The 20,362-nt window shown below is 39.5% G+C and overlaps 1 protein-coding gene across 1 annotated transcript in view; it reads right to left on the reverse strand.

Annotated features, from left to right (window-relative positions):
• CRACR2A (calcium release activated channel regulator 2A) overlaps positions 1-9,879 on the reverse strand; it is a 33,571-nt gene extending 23,692 nt beyond the window's left edge. The window contains 7 exon segments of the mRNA XM_034063311.1: positions 763-829; positions 2,008-2,154; positions 3,113-3,280; positions 5,120-5,233; positions 9,020-9,021; positions 9,738-9,813; positions 9,815-9,879. Of these exon segments, the coding sequence (XP_033919202.1) occupies positions 763-829; positions 2,008-2,154; positions 3,113-3,280; positions 5,120-5,233; positions 9,020-9,021; positions 9,738-9,813; positions 9,815-9,879 (639 nt within the window).
• Between the last annotated feature and the right edge of the window lie 10,483 nt (positions 9,880-20,362).

The raw sequence follows: 20,362 nt of genomic DNA on the forward strand, positions 1-20,362 counted from the left end.
TCATAGCCTACATCCAGGAAAGGAGACAAAAGTCTGAGAGCAGACTGCATTATTGCCTAAATATAGACAATATAGACCCACAGAGGTGATTCAGGAAGGAAAGGTGAAAGATCACATTCATTCCCAGCTTCTAAAAGGTATTACTGTAACCAAGCAAGAGCCCAGGAGGCATGACAAGCCCTCAATAACCAGCATCTTCTGTGACACCACAGTAAATCCTGGCCAGTCACATGCATCTCAGTAGGTAGAAAAAGCATGGCAGTATGAAAAATAACTTTTTTCCCTATATATGGTCTTGTCTTGAACTTTGCTGCTGTTTGAGCATACTTGAAAATAAGGGAGGCTATTCACCCCTACCGTTACCAAAACCAGTATCAGTCTCTGACAGTTCTGACTCCTTCCAGCTCTGAATTACAAAAAAACCAATGACCTATGTGCTGAGATTAGAGGTGTTATTAGGAGCAACAGAAAGAAGAAATTAGCTAAAACCTTTTTTTACTACAAAGGCATAAAACTCCAATGCATTTTAAGGTCACTATTTCTGGTCAGACAGAAAAGTCAGGTAATGCTGATGCTCAGTGCACCTCTGTATACTCAGTGCACCTCTGTGCCAATCACAGCTATTAAACAGACATATTTATTCATTTAGTTCTCAAAACACACTGACAAGAGTCTGACCAAAAACACCCAACAAACCCAAATCACCAAATCACCACACATGGTTGTAAGTAATCTCTAGTCTAAAACAGACAGCTCAACTACCTCATACTTTTCCAGTTGCCTAGCTGTCTGGAGGCTAAAATCAGACTTGTTAACTGAGATGAAAAAACTATCAATATAAAAACCAATTGTCGTTAATGACCATATATTTTAGGTGTTTTATTTTTTCCAAAGCCTTGTCAAATTCTCAGAATAGCCAGCAGAGTGCTGAACAAATGAAGTAAATGTTGTACAATGTATTTACCTTTATTACTCAGTATGTAAGAATATGAAATACAGAAATGACACTTTATAATAATAATACAGGGGAACTTTAAGCATCATTTTGTATTCTATTTAGACTTAGTATCACATTTTTTCTCTTCTAGATTGATTGACTGATGGCTTGGATTCGCGAATGAAGATTCGGGAAGGTCTTTACCCATGCTTACTACAAGCATGATGAGCAAGGGCATGTGGAATATATGAAACTGGTTGGAAAAAAGGCAGCTTAGGCAATCAGGAAGTGTCCAACCAGGACAATCACACCTTGATGCTTGATGTTGTGCTATTGCGTCACTGGTAGCTAGAGACTGACCCAGGAGATGACAGTCTTCTAGATACTTACACATTAAAGGATGATTTATTACTTTTCAGTTCTCATATATTTGGTTTTTACATTCGTTTAATGTATTTGTTTATATATATAGATGCATTACAGATGTTCTTATATATAAAACCAATATATATTGTTTACTGTATTTCATGTTTGTTTTATATACATTTATTTACCTACATTTTCACTGGTATCAGTGCTTTGTTGCTGCTTTAACATCTTAAACCTCTCATTTCTCTGGTGAGTAAATCCAGATTTATAGTTTTTCTGCACACGTTTGCAAATCACACAGACAATTTACCAGATTTGCTGGTAAATCTGACTGTCCTCTGAAACCAAATCTATTAACTGAAAGTGTATTGCTAATGCTATCTAAAACCTGCAATTCTATGCAATAATAGACATCTGCAAAATTATTTCAGTCAACAAAATCTGTTTAACTGGAAGACAAAAGGTAATTTCAGCCAGTTCTGTGGTATGAATAATTTTACTGGTAGTTTTCATGACTACTAAAATTCCACATTATGGGAATTCTTGTGATTACAGTCCTCAGTTCTTTGTCCTTAAATAGCTCTCTATAGATCTTTGTTCTCTGTAGCCCTCAAATAATACCTTGTTTATATCAAAGGTTCAAATAGCAGGTAAGATTGTTGGACTCTTTGTGCATTTTCAAGACTAAGAGAAGTTCTAACTTTTTTAGAGTGCATTCAAACTTGTTCTTTTCATTATCTGCTTCTTGGAACTGGGAAAAAAATCTGACGAGGAACTCTTCAAAACTGGAAAGTAAATGAGATTCACCTTTTCTCAGCTGCAACCAAAGTTGTTTCACATCATTCTCACTGAAAAAAAAAGAGATCATAAAGGATTCATTAAGAGAGAACATTTCTCAGGCTGCAATGAACGTTCACATCATCCTAGGGGGAGGAAGGCTTCAGGGCATCACTAGTCAGAACACAAAGCTTATTAAAAACAAAAAGAATGAGGTGGGTGGGAAATGGTGGAAATAACATCTATTCAAAAAAATGCATCATAAGTCTTGTCATAATGAGAGCCTTTCAGGATGACTGCCAGTCAATTCTTTCCTGTTTTCAGGCAGTTGGATGAAAAGAAGCACTGATGAGCACTTTATCTCATGGTAAGGATCACTGATGTATTTTTTTAAACATTCTTACTATCCGTCCAGATTCTCTCCCACTTTCGCCCCATGCTTTTTTTGCTCTAGACATTCATTGTGATTGACTAGTGAATGTCAGACCAACACAAGAAGCTCTTAGAGCTATTTTTAGTGTTCTGTGTTTCAGAGTGAGTCATCCTGGTCCTGGAAGAGGTAGTGTTATCATAGCGATCACAGCATGCAATTATGCATCAAGGGAAGAAAAAGCAGGAAAAGGTGAAAAAACATTCTTTCTTATGGCTAAGTGGTGCACTTCAAACACAGCCTTACCCAAAAAAGCAGTCATCATTCATTATTTGATTGAAAATCAGTGGCATCTGTGGATTACATGCTAGTAATTATCTATGTTCAAACCCCATGGTACATCAGTGGATTAATAGTGTAGATTTTATATGGCACAAACACACGTTTTGTATGCATGGATTATGATAGCTTTGCTCTTGGAAATTTTGGTTGAAAGGCATTTTATAATTTCTGACAGCCAAGAAAATTAATTTTTAAGGAATCACTGTGTTTTCGAGCAGCCTTTGTTCTCATCATTTACCTTGGATTCTATTAAAATCAAATCCAGAGCTGAATCATAGAAGGTCATACACTCTATTACTGTTGCTGGAAAGACTCACTCATCACAAATCTTCTTAGCTCCAAGTCAATCCATCAGATTTGAGAACTGGAATTCTTCATCCTCATCATCACTCATGCTCTCTTCACATTTAGGTTGGCAGGCTGTTTCACCTTCTGACTGCTGCATCATCTCCTTATTCAAAATAATCTGCTCTATGAGAAACTGGCTTAAGAATTAGAAATCATACACATTAGCATTTTCAGAATTTATGATAAGAAACAATATCATCTAAGAGCAAAATAATAAAGATCACATTTTACAATAAATGTAATTTGTGAGGGAAAAACCTACACTTGTTTACAAAAAAGGATTATAATGAAACAACAAAAGGATGAAGCATGGCAAGAGGATTTCTGAGTTCCATGCCTGACTTTCTCCCTAGTTTAATGTCTAGTCTTCAATAACTCACACAACGTTCACAAACATACTGAAAAATTACAGTCCTCCATAAACAAAAGACAAATTGCAGCAACAAGCACTTTATACAGGTTGTGGCCTTATTGGCATGCTTAAGTAGAAGTGAGGAATCTAAAATAATCACAGCTCTGGTACTGATAAAATGTACCTTCTATTTTAACATTCCCTCTACTGCATGATCAAGGGCACACCTCAAATCCCTGTACAAACTTCATATAGAAAGCTTCATTTTATTAACACTTCTTGCAGGGCCTAGTCCCCACCGAGGACTTCAAACACCCTGATATTTATTGGATGGACAATGCAGCAGCACATAAGCAAACCAAGAGGTCCCTGGAGGTGCACAGATGATAACTTTCTCCTGAGATAAGGTGCTCTGCTGGATCTCATACCCAGCAACAAGGAGGGTCTTGCTAAGGATATGAAAGTCTCGGCTGCAGTGACTATGAGATGATGGAGTTCAGAATCTGGAGGGCAGGGAAGAGTGTGAAAAGCAAGCTCATAACCCTGGACTTCAGGAGAGCAGACTTCGTCCTCTTCAAGTGTCTGCTTGAAAGAGTCCCTTGGGATAAGGCCCTAGAGGAAAGAGGGGCCCAAGAATGCTGGTTAATATTCAAGGATCACCTGTCCAAGCCCAGCAGAGCTCCATCCTGCTGCTGTTTCTGTGCTGCTGTACTGGACAAACTTACCCCTTGTCCTATCACTACAGTCCCTAATGAATAGTCCTTCACCAGCATCCCTGTAGGCCCCCTTCAGATACTGGAAGGCTGCTATGAGGTCTCCATGCAGCCTTCTCTTCTCCAGGCTGAACAGCCCCAACTTTCTCAGCCTGTCTTCATACAGGAGGTGCTCCAGTCCCCTGATCATCCCCATGGACCTCCTCTGGACTTGTTCCAACAGTTCCATGTCCTTTTGATGTAGCTAAAATTTAATCACAAAATTGATTCTGCATAAAAATGTAACAGTCTCACTAATAGTGCCATGCTTTCTGGAGCCTCACAGCTGGGTGAAAACAACCCTTTCACAAACACAGAGAACATGACAGTAAAAGTGCTATTGCAAAATAGGCAGTTGCAAAGAACAGCTCCCTATATGCAGAAATTATAATTGCCTCATCCTGTTTTGTTTTGAAATAAAGTAACACCACTTGAAGAACTAATTTGTTAGAGAAAGCATTCCCACAGCTGTAACAACAGCGGTATCAACACGTTTCCAGCACTGTCTTACATGAATCCTAATTATCTCTCAGGTCTGACGATGTGATATGAAACAAAATGCAAGATCTGGAAATCTTTCAAGATTTGTTCATAAATCTACTCCATGGCTTAAAACAGGTTTAATTCAGATGGTTATATTGTATGTCTCATATTGTGCCGTGGCTTGCCATCTTACACAGGAGAAAAAGACTCTGGAGCCCTTTACCCACGTAATTTGACCACTTCTTCATCTGCTGCATGTATCTGCTATATCTAGGGAATAGTCTGGCTCCCTGTGTGCAGTGTTAACTGTTAAGATAAAATGATACATTATTGATATGGAGTGTATAGAGTATGAATAAAGCTCTATACAGGAAGCATGCTTTCGAAACTCACTGAATCCTGTGGTGAATTCCTTTAGTGTAAGTGAGCCATTGCCATCAGCATCTAACGTAACAAAAGCTTTTTCAAGCTCTTCCAGGCTCAGAGGTAACTGACAATGCAGTCTCCGGAATAACGAAACATTCAGCCTCTTAACCCAGTTTATAGGATGAGAGGAAGACTAGACTGTACAGAACATGCATAATACAAAAGGATAGGTTCTTTTGTTTCCCAGAGTACAAAGTCAAATATACCACAGAGTAAAACAACATCCACTGAGCAAGATTTTCTTTTATGCAATGATTTTATTTGCAAAGCTCCAGGCTTGGGGAAGAGTGCCTGGAAAACTAGTTGGTACAAAAGGATCTGGGGGTGCTGACTGATGGTCAGCTGAACAGAAGCCAGCAGTGTGCCCAGGCAGCCAAGAAGGCCAACAGCATCCTGGCCTGTATCAGAAATAGTCTGGCCAGCAGGACTAGGGAAGTGATTTCACTGTACTGGGCACTGGTGAGACTGCACCTCAAATATTGCATTCAGTTCTGGGACACTGACTACAGGAAAGGCATCGAGGTGCTGAAGCAGGTTCAGAGAAGGCCAACAGAGCTGTTGAAGGGTCTGGAGCACAAGTGTGATTAGGAACAGCTGAGGAACTGGGGTTGTTTAGTCTGGGGAAGAGAAGGCTCAGGAGAGATCTTATCACTTTCTTCAACTGTCTGTCAGGAGGATGGAGAGAAGGTGGTTGGTCTCTTCTCTCAAGTAACAAGCAATAGGACAAAAAGAAACGGCCTCAAGCTGCATCACTGGAGGTTTAGATTGGGTATTAAGAAAAATTTTTCACTGAAAGGGTGGTCAAGGCATTGGAACAGGCTGCTGAGGGAAGTGATAGAATTACCGTCCTTGGAAGTGTTCAAAACTCATACAAGGTAGGCCCTTAGTGACATGGTTAATGGTGGACTTGGCTGGCAGTCCTGGGCTAATGGTTTGGCTTGATGATCCTAAAAGTCTTTTCCAACCTAGCTGATTCTATGACTTCACTATTTGCCTTTATGAATGCTTTCCAACAAAGCAGTGAGAACAACCTCCTTGTAACACAGATTCTAATCACACAGGGAAGGGGTAGACCTTGAGGTGGAGTCTCAGCATCCTGGTCATGAGATCAAGCAAGAGACTCTCTAAACAAGAATATTAAAGAGGGTATACTATTCTAATTCAAGCTGCTTCAAAACGTGTAAATAAATAAATAAAAGCTAAGAAACCTGTATGGTTCAAGGAGCAAACCTACTGTTCCTGTAACAAGTTAAATGTAGTTCATGACTGTCTACATCTGAAATTCATCGTGCTTACACCAAAAAAGGCAAAGCTTTGCGAAACCAGCCCCACAAAATCACTTATTTTTTCCTGAGAATCTAAAAAAAGGCATAAAAAACGCCCCCTCAAACATTTTCTTTAAATCGGTCTGTAGTCATCTTACTACAATTCTTTCAACAGTTATAGACAGATTTCCAGAAATAGGAGGAAACTAGAGTGGCAAACAACTACAACAGCAAGAACTTCCACTGGGAGTCAAGCACTAGGAAGAGTAAAACCTTTCTTCATCTTGGGAAGCAATATAAATACACAGTGGTGAAATCCTCTGCTTTGTTAGCTAATTGTTTAATACCTTCCCTGAACACCTATGGTATATACAAAATATTAAAAATTGCAAGCTAATAAATTGATAAAGTTAATCAGAACAAAAGTATTAATCTGTTCTGCTGTGGGAATGGATTTAGGACCAAACAAAGTTTATTCTGCTATCCAAGAACAATAGAAACCACTGTTCAATACACCAAGACGTATACAGCCAAGGTAAGAATTGGATGAATACATTAACCAGGACTTCCCTGGCTGCAGCAAAGAGTTTAGGGCATACGTTACAAACCTGTATGAGTTGAATGGAGGAGCAGTAAAAGGAATTCCAAGGTAATCTTGAGAAGAGAAAGCAACAGAGCTTCTAAAGCACAGAACTATCTGAAATAGTCCTGAAGGGATTTCTGAGCAGGATTAATTGTACATTGCTACATGCTTACAAAAAAAAAAAAAAAAACTAGGAAAACTTGATGTATATTCAGTCTAAATAAGTTACCTCATCAGCAATGCAGCTGACTTATTACCAGTTTCTCATTTAAACATACCCAGCTTCCCAAAGCTTTAGATTTTTATCACTTAGATCTAAAAGACTAAAAAATTCACTTCTCTTCTAATATTCTTACATGCTACAAGGAACTAATGAGGGAGGAGGTATTTCAGGCAAAGTATTCAGTTTACACTATTTCAGGGTTCAAATTCTGAACTGAATTATACTAATTTAGCAATAGAAAACACCATAATTTTTTGCATTTTCTTGAAAAAATATGAAAATGGGAGATTTTTAAGAATGTGCAAACATTTTTCTCCATTAAATTCCCTGTGGATAATTAAAGGAGTTTGGTGAACTGGGACCACACCACTATTACTAAGTCAATGTTTTTCCCAACCTCTTGTTTTTATCCTTCAAAAATTCAAGTTTGTTTGTTTGTTTGGAGTTTATTTTTAGGAAAACAAAATTAGATTGTTGGTCTCATACATGTGTTTTTGTTTATTTGCTCATTTTGGCCTGACTGTATAGATACTTCCAGTATGAATCTCTTAAAAATTAAAAAGAAATAAAACGTATTCAAAGATACCACCGTAGCTTAAATAGAAATTATCTACATTGTCACACAATGTGCTCTGTGCTTTCATGATGCCTACATTTACTTATCTGAAAATTCCAAGTTTTTACTCTGCAAAATAAAAAGATAGAGGTCAAAAGGCCAATTCTGCTATAATCATTAAAATATTTTGGAACACTGATCCTCATTAATCATGATAACCTCAAGGCCCAGACTGCAAAGATGTGGTTTCAAGTTTCAGGTAGAATTTGCCTTCTTGCAGTCTCGAAAACCTCTTGTTTGTTTGAAGGTTGAACACATCTGATATTTTGAAATTGAATGAAAAATTCCAAACAACCAGTATTAACATAATCTCAAAATAAACAGCATGACATAGAATCATAGAAACATAGAATAATTAGGGTTGGAAAGGACCTTAAGATCATCTTGTTCCAATCCCCCTGCCATGGGCAGGGACACCTCACACTAAACCATATCACCCAAGGCTTCATCCAGCCTGGCCTTGAACACTGCCAGGGATGGAGCACTCACAACCTCTCTGGGCAACCCATTCCAGTACCTCACCACCCTAACAGGAAAGAATTTCTTCGTTATATCCAGTCTAAACCTCTGCTGTTTAAGTTTCAACAATTACTATATTAGACACACATCAGAAAACAATGCAAAATCTGTTCCACTGAACTTAATTGTATTTTTAGATACTCAGCGCTGTCTGTTGAAATGCTTCATATCACATGACTAAAGATTAAAAAGCTTAATATGAGCATATTGGATTCAAAACAATGCTTCATTAATGCTAAGTAGCAGTAAACCAACAAACAGCAGGATGCAAAAGTGATCAACACTTTGTAACTTTCATGGAAAAAACTGATTCACTTTATTGATTTATGGTTTTGCTATAGGAAGTGAATATGATGGAAAATGCAATCAAAATCAACTATATTGATTTCAAATTCAGGTTTGCAATACAGTGTTATGACTAGTTAGCTAGTCATTCTAATCAAGCATAATGAATAACTAACAGTATATGTCTAATGTACAGTTGCTCAGTATAAAACGTAAGTATTTTCATAGAATCATAGAATGGTTTGGGGTGGAAGGGACCTTAAAGATCATCCAGTTCTATCCCCCCTGCCATGCAGAGACACCTTCCACTAGGACCAGGTTGTAATCTGGCCTTGAACACTTCTAGATACATAATTTATTTTGCTACCACACCTCTATTTTATCCAGAAGTACTGAAGCAGAAACAGATTAACACAATGAAATTACACTTTGCATGTCAAGCATGAGTATATCCTTGTTTTTTTGCCACTTACTGGTTCAAATCATCTTACCATTTCGGCAATAAGCACCCAATCCCATTTCCAAAGGTTTTATTATATAGTTGCTTTTCTATCAATATTTTCAGCAAATGTGATTTTTGTTCTTCAAACATTTTAAGAACAATTTTGTAAGATTACTGTGTACACCAAATAATGTTACAATATAGTTCTTCTATATTTCCTACATATGTATCTGATAAATCTTAGAGTCTGGTTTGCACATTGTCTGGAAGGTAAAACCAAAGTGAAAGACTTTATTTACACGCTTTGCTGAAAAAACAGAAGGATAAACTTTGTGGACTGAATACATTCATGATGTGGTGGCAAATCTCAAAGTAATAAATTTACTGGAGTTTTAACTTTTTCATTGAGAATGGAATTAAGTTCCTGAGGCATTTTTCTTAATTTCACTCATTTTGATTTTCCACTTTTTTGTTGCTTTGACTGTGGAAACAAATGCAAGCATTATGTAAAAAATGAAAGAGAGTGTATTAAATGCTACATGTCAGGAGGGTGTTACAATTTTTAACTGTAAATTAATCAGTCTTAACTCATTAAAGGCATAGGGAGCTTCTCTTATTCTTCATTTCACATAGCCAGTTCTGTTTTACTGGAATATCTTGACAAATGATGAAGCCTTTGCCTTCCAGATCACAAACCTGAAAGAACTCATATGCTTTTGCTAACAGTTAGTCCTGTGTCTTGTTCTCCTGGTGGCACAGGACTGGCATGGTCTCCTTGTATTCTGTTCATGGTCACAATTTCAACACAGAAATACTTTGGGATGCTGCCATCCCACTTACTGATTTGAATTCAAATTCTGATTTGAAACCTGTGCATGGAAGGTAGGGAAAAGAGCAAATCATATCCTCTTAATGATGCTTTACAAAATCTCTTAGCAACCATCTCTTTATTTAGGCACTAGAGCTTAGAAGAATAAAAAGCTTTTTGAAAATGCCTGCCCTTGATGGACTGCACTAAAAATGCTGCAAATTGGATGATGAATGAAAAAGGGAAAGTCTAGGGAAAGGAGAAGACAAAAGGAGCTCTGAAAAGTAATCTGAAAGCAAAATCAGTCAGTTTAACAAGAAATGTAGACAATCAATTACCATGAAGAAGAAAACACGAGAAATATGGGCAAATAAAAAAGTGATTTAAAGTCACTACAAGTATCCAACTGATATCCGTTAGACTCTGATCATTTTAACATCATGTATCACAATTTGCATCAAGTGCTTTGGCATATAGTTCATATGATATCTACAGAATGGAAGATAACTGACGACTGATGGAACCTAATAGATGATAGTGTTTCAGTCAATTAAGTAAAATCAAGAGCAAGATTCAGATAATTCGAATTATGGCATTCTGAAACATTTCCTTAGATTCATCCTTATTATTTAGGACTCTGACTTTCACCTGTGAAGAATTAATTGCTAGTGAACTTGGTGGGAAGACTTAGTAAGTTAATCACATTCTAAACAACGTCTGCGAAAATTTGTATTACACTTTCTGCATCAAAATATTTTTATATATTAATTTTGTCTATAATTTGATCTTAAATTCATTCTGGATGGTCAGATGTATACAGCCTCCCCTCTCCAAACTTGTACAACTGTACAACACACAGTATCGATACAAATGGAGTAGGCTTCCCCAAAAGCTTATGGACTCAAACCCACTAATGACTAATTACAGGTTGTCATGCCTCACCTGAAGATTGTAAGACTCTTTGCACGACCCTAACTCATTATCATGTGGGTACACCAAGTAGACGAGCAGTCTATTTCACTGAAGTACTGTGTCTTGCTGGTAGGCTAACATCTGTATAGTTACCAGGGCTCAGATGACATGCAGCAACTTGGCTTTATATCTGTATCTTGAATTTGTATTTCTGTTTTTCTAAGTAGGTCAACCTAAAGTAGCCACAAATTTGTCAAATAATTTTTAACAGAAGTATTTGTGGAGGCATTTGACTATTATAAAGAACATAGCTGATTCTGATCCACATCCAGCACGACTGGCACAATCTGGAACAACTCCAATAGAGGCCAGAGAGAATTATTTGTATCTGATATATATGTTGTCAGAGTACAGGCCTTGGCATGGAATGGAAGTGAAGGCAGAATCTAAGAAAAGAAGAACTTTAGCTTGTCTACTCAACCTCTTAATGAGAAAAGGCTCTGATCACATAGACAGAGTAATTCAGCCAGAGCCTGTTTTATTCTGTTCTCAAGTTCAAACTAGGCAGTGCTTTATACCTCTCAAAACAGCATCTTCCCAAGAGCAACTCAGACGTACAGTTTGTCACACTAGCAGCTTGCAGTGGCTTTCCATGAGAAAGTGATTTCTCCAATAGCTATAGGCCAGGCTACTGGACTTTCTGTGTTTCATGTAAAGATAAAAGCACAATAATTTGGCTGTTAACCTCAAACCAAACTAAGACTTTGACGAGCAAATCACCAACCCCTTCTGAAACCACCTGGCAAAAATCTGCAAACATATCTAAATTTTCCTCTCTCTCTCTCTTGCTCTCTGTTGCAACTTCGATCATCCCAGGACTGTTGTTTAAACACTCTCCAAAGCTGAAATATTTTTGGCTTAATGACCAAAGAACTTAGCTGTAAAAACCCTTCCTAAAGAAGAGTTGCAAGCAGCAGAAATAAAAACACTGGCTACCCTCAATACCATCCCGCTTTGGGAAACTCCTCAGAATGGGTCTTACTCAATTTTAATATATAGCAGCCATGGCTGCTTTATAAACCCCGGAATCAGCTATTCGCACCGAGCCGCCTGCGCACAACTGCCAGCGCTGGGTATTGCTCACTGCCGCGGAGGCTGAGCCCTCTGCTGGGGTCTCCACGCTCTGCACCCCAAAGGACTCCGATGCCTGCCGGAGCACCCGTGGCGGGGGCCAAGGAGGCCCTGGAAAAATAGCACGGCTAGGAAATGCTGTCACAGGTAACATGTCACAGGGCAGGCATGACAAGGTGCATTTGGCTATTTGAGCTGTCAGAACAGCTGTACTCCTACGAGGAAAACTGCTACATCAGAAAGTCAGGCCAATCCTCAGTAGCCGGAAAGAGACACGAAGGAAAAGATCACTCCGTAACTGCCCTGTTTCTTAATCCCTTTCCTGATGTTTCCAGCATTAGACAGTCCAAAACCAGTATATGAGCTAGCCAAGTCACAAATGGATCAGGTGGAAATGCTAGTGCAAGCCACATTTAGACAACAGAGGTATAATGCAGACTGGATGAAATTCTCCTTCCATACTGCTTTTACACACCTCAATTTCACTTACATCAATATAGCTCATTACTGACCAATACCAGTGTATGAGGTAATAAAAATCAGGGAATCGGTTTCAACTTTGTATTGACACTGACTTAAAAAGAGGTTTAAAAATACCAAAATCAGTGGGACAAGTGCAGCCTAAAGATGGTCTTGATAAGATTTGACCGAGACTCAAAGCATATTGGATGTTTTTGTTTGTTTTTCTTTTATTTTCTTTTTCATATCTCAACAATTTCTCAAAAGGCCACAGCTGCAGGAATAGGCCAAGGTAATCATGACAGTAATGGGTGCTAGTGCTAGCACAGTTACGTCCTTAAGAAAAAAGGGAAAAAGAAACCCAACTGTGCAAGTAATAGGCAGTCAACTGCATGTGAAATAATAGAAATATGAAAACAGAGTAAAAACAGTGGAACAAAAAGGCACTACATACAGTTTGATGAAGTTGTTTACATTTAGCAAACGGTACAGATACAAGTCACCAGGATTTCCAAATATATGGCAAACAATGAAACTATGTGCATCACAGCAGCCTCACCTTCTTACACATTGCTCTGCATTTTATACACATAAAAACCCCCTGCTACACAGCATTTTTAATAAAGCAGAAAATCAAGTAAGAGCATACACTAAAATTCTTAATCCTTATGGCAGCTTCCAAAGCTGGTTACAGTTCATCATAATTTCTAGAGTGTCCTGATACTTTGTACACGCTGGTAATAACAGATTAAAACTGCAATTTGCTGTACGTTAGTGGATCAGCAATGTAATTATTCTAAGGCCAATTTTAAATAATAGGCAGGTCCATTTGCTTGTCCATCTCTTCTAGAAATCAAATGGCTTACAAAGTCCAAGGAATATTCTATTCTAATCTATTCTATTCTATTCTATTCGGTACCTTTAATTTCCATTCTTTTAGCTACCAACAAACACTTTACTATGCAAAATAGGTCATAGCATGACCTGATGTAAACAAGCACAGCTGCAAACAATACAGAACAAGGATGTGAACTTTCTGAGGTTTATATTGATTAGTAATCATGAGGCATATTTGGACTGGTCTGCAAAAGGAAGGTCATTGTTAGTATTTCAAATTACATTTTCACTCTGATTTTCTGGTCAGGTGTACTGTACATCACCAAACACTAGATGTACAGAGCACTGCTGATCCACAGTTTTTGTATGTAAGTCCCTGTAACAGCCCCATTGTTCCTAACTGTGACAGTTAAAAACTTACGGGTTTTACCTGCATTTATATCTCTGAGTTTCCAGGTTTCAGTAAAATACTTTTGTAGCACCTGTCTGTACCTGAAATTAAAATCTATGTGAACTATTGTGTACAAGAAGGTTAGATAAAATGTACAGGGGGGTTGTACAAGGGGATATTGCTAAAGTTACACAGCTTGCTTAACAGATATACTGCTCAGCAAATACCTACCACGCCTTACCAGGCAGTACCAGTACATAAACTCCTATTAGGAGTTTAAGTTTCAGCAAAATTAGTTGGACATAGACCAAACCCATCCAAGCTCCTAAAGAGCATGCGTGAGGACCAGGAGTAAAAAGTTCAGGCCTGAGGAAGACTCATTTACTTCATCTGAAGACCCCTGCCTAAGACCACCAGGAGGCACTGCACATGCGTGGAGAACCTTTAAACTCATTATAATACGAAGTGGGGATAGAACATAAATATATATATAGGCATATTGTGCAACTAAATACATATGCATGATTTTAGAGGATAAATGTATAAGGAAAACGGCACTAAAGCACGCATGCCTTTGGAGGAGCAATCCCCCGTGCCCCTTCAGCTGAATAAACAGCATACCTACTTTACAACTTTAACGAGTTGTGGAGTTTATTCCAATATCATACCTACAAACGTTCTGCAGCACGTTTCAAAACAGGAATCATTTGCAGAAAAAATGTAGTAAACTTACTTGGTACTGAGACCACCATGGATTACACAAAGTACTCTTATGAGAGATAACATCTATGTTTTACAGACACTGGAAAATAAAAATTAAGAGTGTGTACCTTTGCCACAAGAAATATTTTTTCCTATAACTAAATAATCCTTGTTAAAGTAACCTGCAGCTGTTCTGTGGTATGACTGACATATGAATAAGAACCTCTTCAGAACTTAGTGTCAGTTACCTTTTAGCATCATACTGAAACACTTTTAAAGCTGTTTAAATATAGCACTATAATTATTTTAAGTTAGCACAAGTCTGCTGAAAGAGTCATTATGTTCCCTACTGTGCCCTGCCATTACACAAGTGTTTATCTAGTTAGACAGTGAACCCTGCTGTAGAATCCTTTCAATTTAGTCTGGAAAGTTGTATTTTATTAAGCTCAACTGAGGCCAAGTGGCCCATCAAGGAAACACATTAAAGAAAAATCAAGAATCAAAAAAGGATCTGGTGGAGATGGTGCAGAGAAGGACCACAAAAATTATCAGAGAGATGGAGCACCTCTCCTATGAAGAATGATCAGAGTTGTTCAGCCTGGAGAAGACTCTGGGGAGACCTTATTGTGGCTTTTCAATTCTTAAGAAAGATGTGGAAAAACTTTTCATCAGGGCTTGTTGCGACAGGATGAATGGTGGTGGTTTTAAACTAAAAGAGTCTGAATGTGAGCTAAAAACTCTTCCCAATGAGGGTGGTCAAATACAGGCACAGATTGCCCAGAGAGGTGGTGGATGCACTATCCCTGGAGACATTCAAGGGCAGGCTGGATGTGTTTCTTGGCAACCTGACTAGTTGCATATGTCCCTGCTCATTGAAGAGGTTTGAACTAGATGAACTCTGAAAGTCACTTCTAACCCGAACTACTCTATGATTTTATGATTCTATGATAATGGGACTGCTAAGATCAAAGACAGCAGAGTAACAATTTTCAAATACATTTTGCTATATACAGGTTTGCATACTCCCTGTGCACATAATGCAGTTCACAAGAAGTAACACTTTTGTGTTGTAACATGGCAGAAAAGCTAGACATGGAAAACCACCCTATGATAAAGAAAGTAGATCACTGAACCACTGACTGCAAAGGCAGTGCATGTGGCAGAATAGACCAAACACAGATCTGAGAATAACAGCATAATTAATATTTCCTTGAGAACTATTAATAGATCAGTGGACCACAAAGTTACTTTAAGCCATTTAAAAAATATTTTAATGACAATTCAAGGTAAAAATTCAGGTCAAACGCTTTAAATAACTAAAACAGATACAAAGTTGTGTGCCCCCAAAAATCTGTATTTTTTTTCTTTTACTATGACTAAGACCTTTTAAGGTCTCATGGAAGCATGATACAGCCTGATCCAACCATATGAACACCTAACTGAACTAGATGAAAACCAGGACTTTTATGCCTCCAATTTTGACTTGTAAAGTAAAACCACTAAAGTCTCATGCTTTAACTTCAGAAAGGCATTGAAATGTGTCACAAAAGCCTCTTTTCTTCCACACAGCCTGAATTCACTGGATAGGTAACTTCTCGCATGATACGTATGATCTCTCATGATTCTTCATCTTAGGAGACAGAGTGCCATAGGGTGGATGTGAAGACATTAACTGTGGATGGAGAAATCTGAAGCAAACAGGAGTTCCTATGAGGGACCACAGCAGGAAAGTCCCTGAGGAGGAGCATCCAGTATACTTGCAATTGACTGCCCAGGAATGCAAACACAGCCCTACCATCTGCCATGGACTGATCCAGACTGCACTGGAATAGGGGCAAGCTTCAGAACACCTGCCATACATTGATGACATTATTGTGTGAGGTGATACAGCTAAAGGACCTTTTGAGAGAGGGATGAAAATAATCCAAATCCTACTGAAAGCCAGTTTTCCCATAAAATGGAGTAAGGTCAAGGGACCTGCACAGGAGGCTCAATTTTGAGGAGTAAAATGACAAGATGAACTTCACCAGATCCCCACAGATGTGATCAACAAGATAACAGCAATGTCTCCACCAACTAATAAGAAACACAAGCTTTCTTGGGTGCTGTGGGGTTCTGGAGAATGCACATCCCCAGTTACAGTTCAATGCCCTCTCTATCATGTGACCTGAAAGAAGGATGATTTCAAATGGGGCCCTGAGCAACAACAAGCCTTTGAGCAAATCAAATGAGAGATAGTTCATGCAGTAGCCCTTGGACTAGTCCGGACCTGGACAGATGTAAAAAATGTACTGTACACCGCAGCTGGGGAGAATGGTCCTACCTGAAGCCTCCTGCAGAAAATTCCAGAGGAGACTCGAGGTCAACCCCTTGGTTTTTGGAGTCAGGGGTACAGAGGATCCGAGGCCGGCTATAGCCCAACGGAGAAAGATATACTGGCAGCTTATGAAGGGGTTTGAGCTGCTTCAGAAGTGATTGGCACTGAAGCACAGCTCCTCCTGGCACCCCTGTTGCCTGTGCTGGGCTGGATGTTCAAAGGCAGGGTCTCCTCTACATATCATGCAACCGATGCTACATGGAGTAAGTGGGCTGTGCTAATTACACAAGCAGCTCAACCAGGAAATCCCAGTCATCCAGGAATTCTAGAAGATATCATTAACTGGCCAGAGAGCGAAGATTTTGGAATGTCAGCAGAGGAGGAGGTGATGTGTGCTGAAGGTGCCCCACCGTATAATAAACTGTCAGGAAGTGAAAGGCAATATGCCTTGTTTACTGATGGGTCCTGCCTTATTGTGGGAAAGCACTGGAGATGGAAGGCAGCTGTATGGAGTCCCCTAAAACAAGTTGCAGAAACTGCTGGAGGGTGAATCGAGTCAGTTTGCAGAGGTGAAAGCCATCCAGCTGGCCCTGGACATTGCTGAATGAGAAAAGTGGCCAATACTTTATCTCTATACTGACTCATGGATGGTGGCAAACGCCCTGTAGGGGTGGTTGAAGCAATGGAAGCAGAGTAACTGGCAACACAGGCAAACCCCTCTGGGCTGCTGCACTGTGGCAAGATATCGCTGCCCGGGTGCAGAACCTGGTGGTGAAGGTACACCACGTAGATGCTCATGTACCCAAGAGTCGGGCCACTGAGGAACATCAGAACAACCAACAGGTGGATAAAGCTGCTAAGATTTAAGTGGCTCTGATGGACTTAGACTGGCAACATAAGGGGGAATTATTTTTGGCCTGGTGGGCCCATAACACCTCAGGCCATCAAGGCAGAGATGCAACATACAGATGGGCTCGTGATCAAGGGGTGGACTTAACAATGGACACTATTGCCTAGATTATTCACAAATGTGAAACGTGTGCTGCAATTAAGCAAGCCAAATGGTTATGGTATCCTGTGGTATGGAGGATGATGGCTGAAGCACAAACATAGGGAGAGGCCTGGCAAATTGATTATATCACACTCACGTTAACACGGCAAGAGCCATGTACTTACCATGGTGGAAGCAACCACTGTATGGCTGGAAACATACACTGTGCCCCACGCCACTGCCCAGAACACTGTCCTGGGCCTTGAGAAACAGATTTTGTGATGACACAGCACCCCAGAGAGAACTGAGTCAAACAATGGGACTCATTTCCAGAACAGCCTTATAGACATGTGGGCCAAAGAGCATGGCATTGAGTGGTTATATCATATCCCCTACCATGCACCAGCCTCTGGGAAAATCAAACAGTACAATGGGCTGTTAAAAGCTACACTGAGAGCAATGGGTGGTGGGACTTTCAAACATTGGGATACACATTTAGCAAAAGCCACCTGGTTGGTCAACCCTAGGGGATCTGCCAACAGGGCTGGCCCAGCCCAATCAGGACTTTTATGTACTGTAGAAGGGGATAAAGCTCCTGTGGTGCACATGAAGAATTTGCTGGGGAAGACAGTCTGGATTCTTCCTGCTTCAGGTAAAGGCAAACACACTCGTGGGATTGCTTTTGCTCAGGGACCTGGCTATACTTGGTGAATAGTGCAGGAAGATGGGAAATTCTAGTGTGTACCTCAAGGGGATTAAATTTTGCGGGAAAACAGCCAATGAACTCAATTATGTGCTGCTGCCTGCTATATAGCACTTCTGTAGCCCATCAACTAGATGCCCATCTCCATCATTCTGGGCTTTGAAAAGTAGGTATGCACTGTCATGAACATCAGCAGAGAATAAAGTAATGGGAAAAGCCAGCAGCAGCAGAACTGTCCTCAGGTCACCATGAACTGACCCTGACTTCCCTCCAGTCATCACCCCAACAAAGAATGAACTTTGATGAAACCAGATGAGTTCAGTGGTGTCATCAGCAGGCAACAATCCAACACCACACACCATCTCTCCCACCCTGAAAGACTGCAACAGAAGATGCAGCCTGACACCATGGACTGAATGAATTTAGCAAACTTTATAGGGATTGGTCCATGGACTAAGGAATGATGTCTCTGTGTGCGTGTATGTATGTATATGAGACAAAAAGGGATGGCATATTGAAAAATGTGGGATCTGAGCATGACAAGAATGGCACGGAATAAGGAGTGGATACTTCCTTGGGTTCAGCTGTAACAGTTACTTTTCTCCTTCTTAGTATCTGGTGTAGTGCTGTGTTTTTGACTTTAGTCTGAGATCAGTGCTGATAACACACCCATGTTTTAGTTGTTGCTATGTAATGCTTACTCCAATCAAGGACTTTTCAGTCTCATGCTCTGCCAGTGAGGAGGGGCACAAGAAGTCAGGAGGAAGCAGAGGCAGGACACCTGATCCAAACTAGTCTAATGGGTATTCAGAAACAAAACCTCTGTCCCCAAAAGTAAAGGACTAGAAAAATTTGAAGCCAAGCAGTACATGTTCTTTTTAATTGTTTTGTCTTTCAGATTTTCCTAATGACTCACTGTTAAATGGAGCTACTTTCAGTGAAATCTGGTTGAAAGAACACCTTTAAAGAACATCATTTTCACAAAAAAAAAATCTTGAAATACTCTGCCTCCTCCAAAAGTCCTTGCTAAAAATGTAAATTCTGGGAAAAAAAAAAAAAAATCAAAGCTTTTTATATACTGAAAATCAACAAAAATTTGGCTTGAAATCTAAAATACACTATTTCCAGTTTGTCAAGGAATGTTACATCTTTAACCTATAGGATTTTGAGATTAAAATTAAATATTATCTTCAAATAAGATTTTTTAATGGAAAAAATTCTAGTGGAAAATTTCAGTCTACTCTGCCACTGACCTTAGTGGACGCAAGCTAACTCAGATTGCAAGAGGAGACGCAAGACGCATGGAATCATAGAATAGTTAGGGTTGGAAAAGACCTCAAGATCATCTAGTTCCAACCCCCCTGCCATGGGCACGGACACCTCACAATAAACCATATCACCCAAGGCTTCATCCAACCTGGCCTTGAACACTGCCAGGGATGGAGCATTCACGACCTCCGTGGGCAACCCATTCCAGTACCTCACCACCCTAACAGGAAAGAATTTCTTCCTTATATCCAGTCTAAACCTCTGCTGTTTAAGTTTCAACCCATTACCCCTTGTCCTATCACTACAGTCCCTAATGAATAGTCCCTCCCCAGCATCCCTGCAGGCCCCCTTCAGATACTGGAAGGCTGCTATGAGGTCTCCACGCAGCCTTCTCTTCTCCAGCCTGTTCCAAGTGTCTCTTTGGCATTTGTTTGCAGTTGGTTTTTGTTATCCAAATTTTCAGAATTTCTAAAACTATAAACCTGCTCTTGGAAACCACCTCCACTTGAGTCAGTTTCTATGGGACAAGACCATGTGGGCACAGGAATATTTAATTCACTAGTTCACTGTTTTCCATTGCAAGAAGTGTTGTATTTTCCTATATGCAGTACAAGATAACCTTCAGGCTATCTTTTCTGCATTGCTCATTTGCAAGGTCTGGGAAACACATACAAACAAAACCATTTATCTCTATTTAATTAGTAAGCTTGGTGCACCTCACCCTGTTTAGTTCCACAAAAAGCTCTAGCAGCA

The sequence above is a fragment of the Melopsittacus undulatus genome, chromosome 5 (genome assembly GCF_012275295.1).
Source record: "Melopsittacus undulatus isolate bMelUnd1 chromosome 5, bMelUnd1.mat.Z, whole genome shotgun sequence".
NCBI classification, from domain to species: Eukaryota; Metazoa; Chordata; class Aves; order Psittaciformes; family Psittaculidae; genus Melopsittacus; species Melopsittacus undulatus.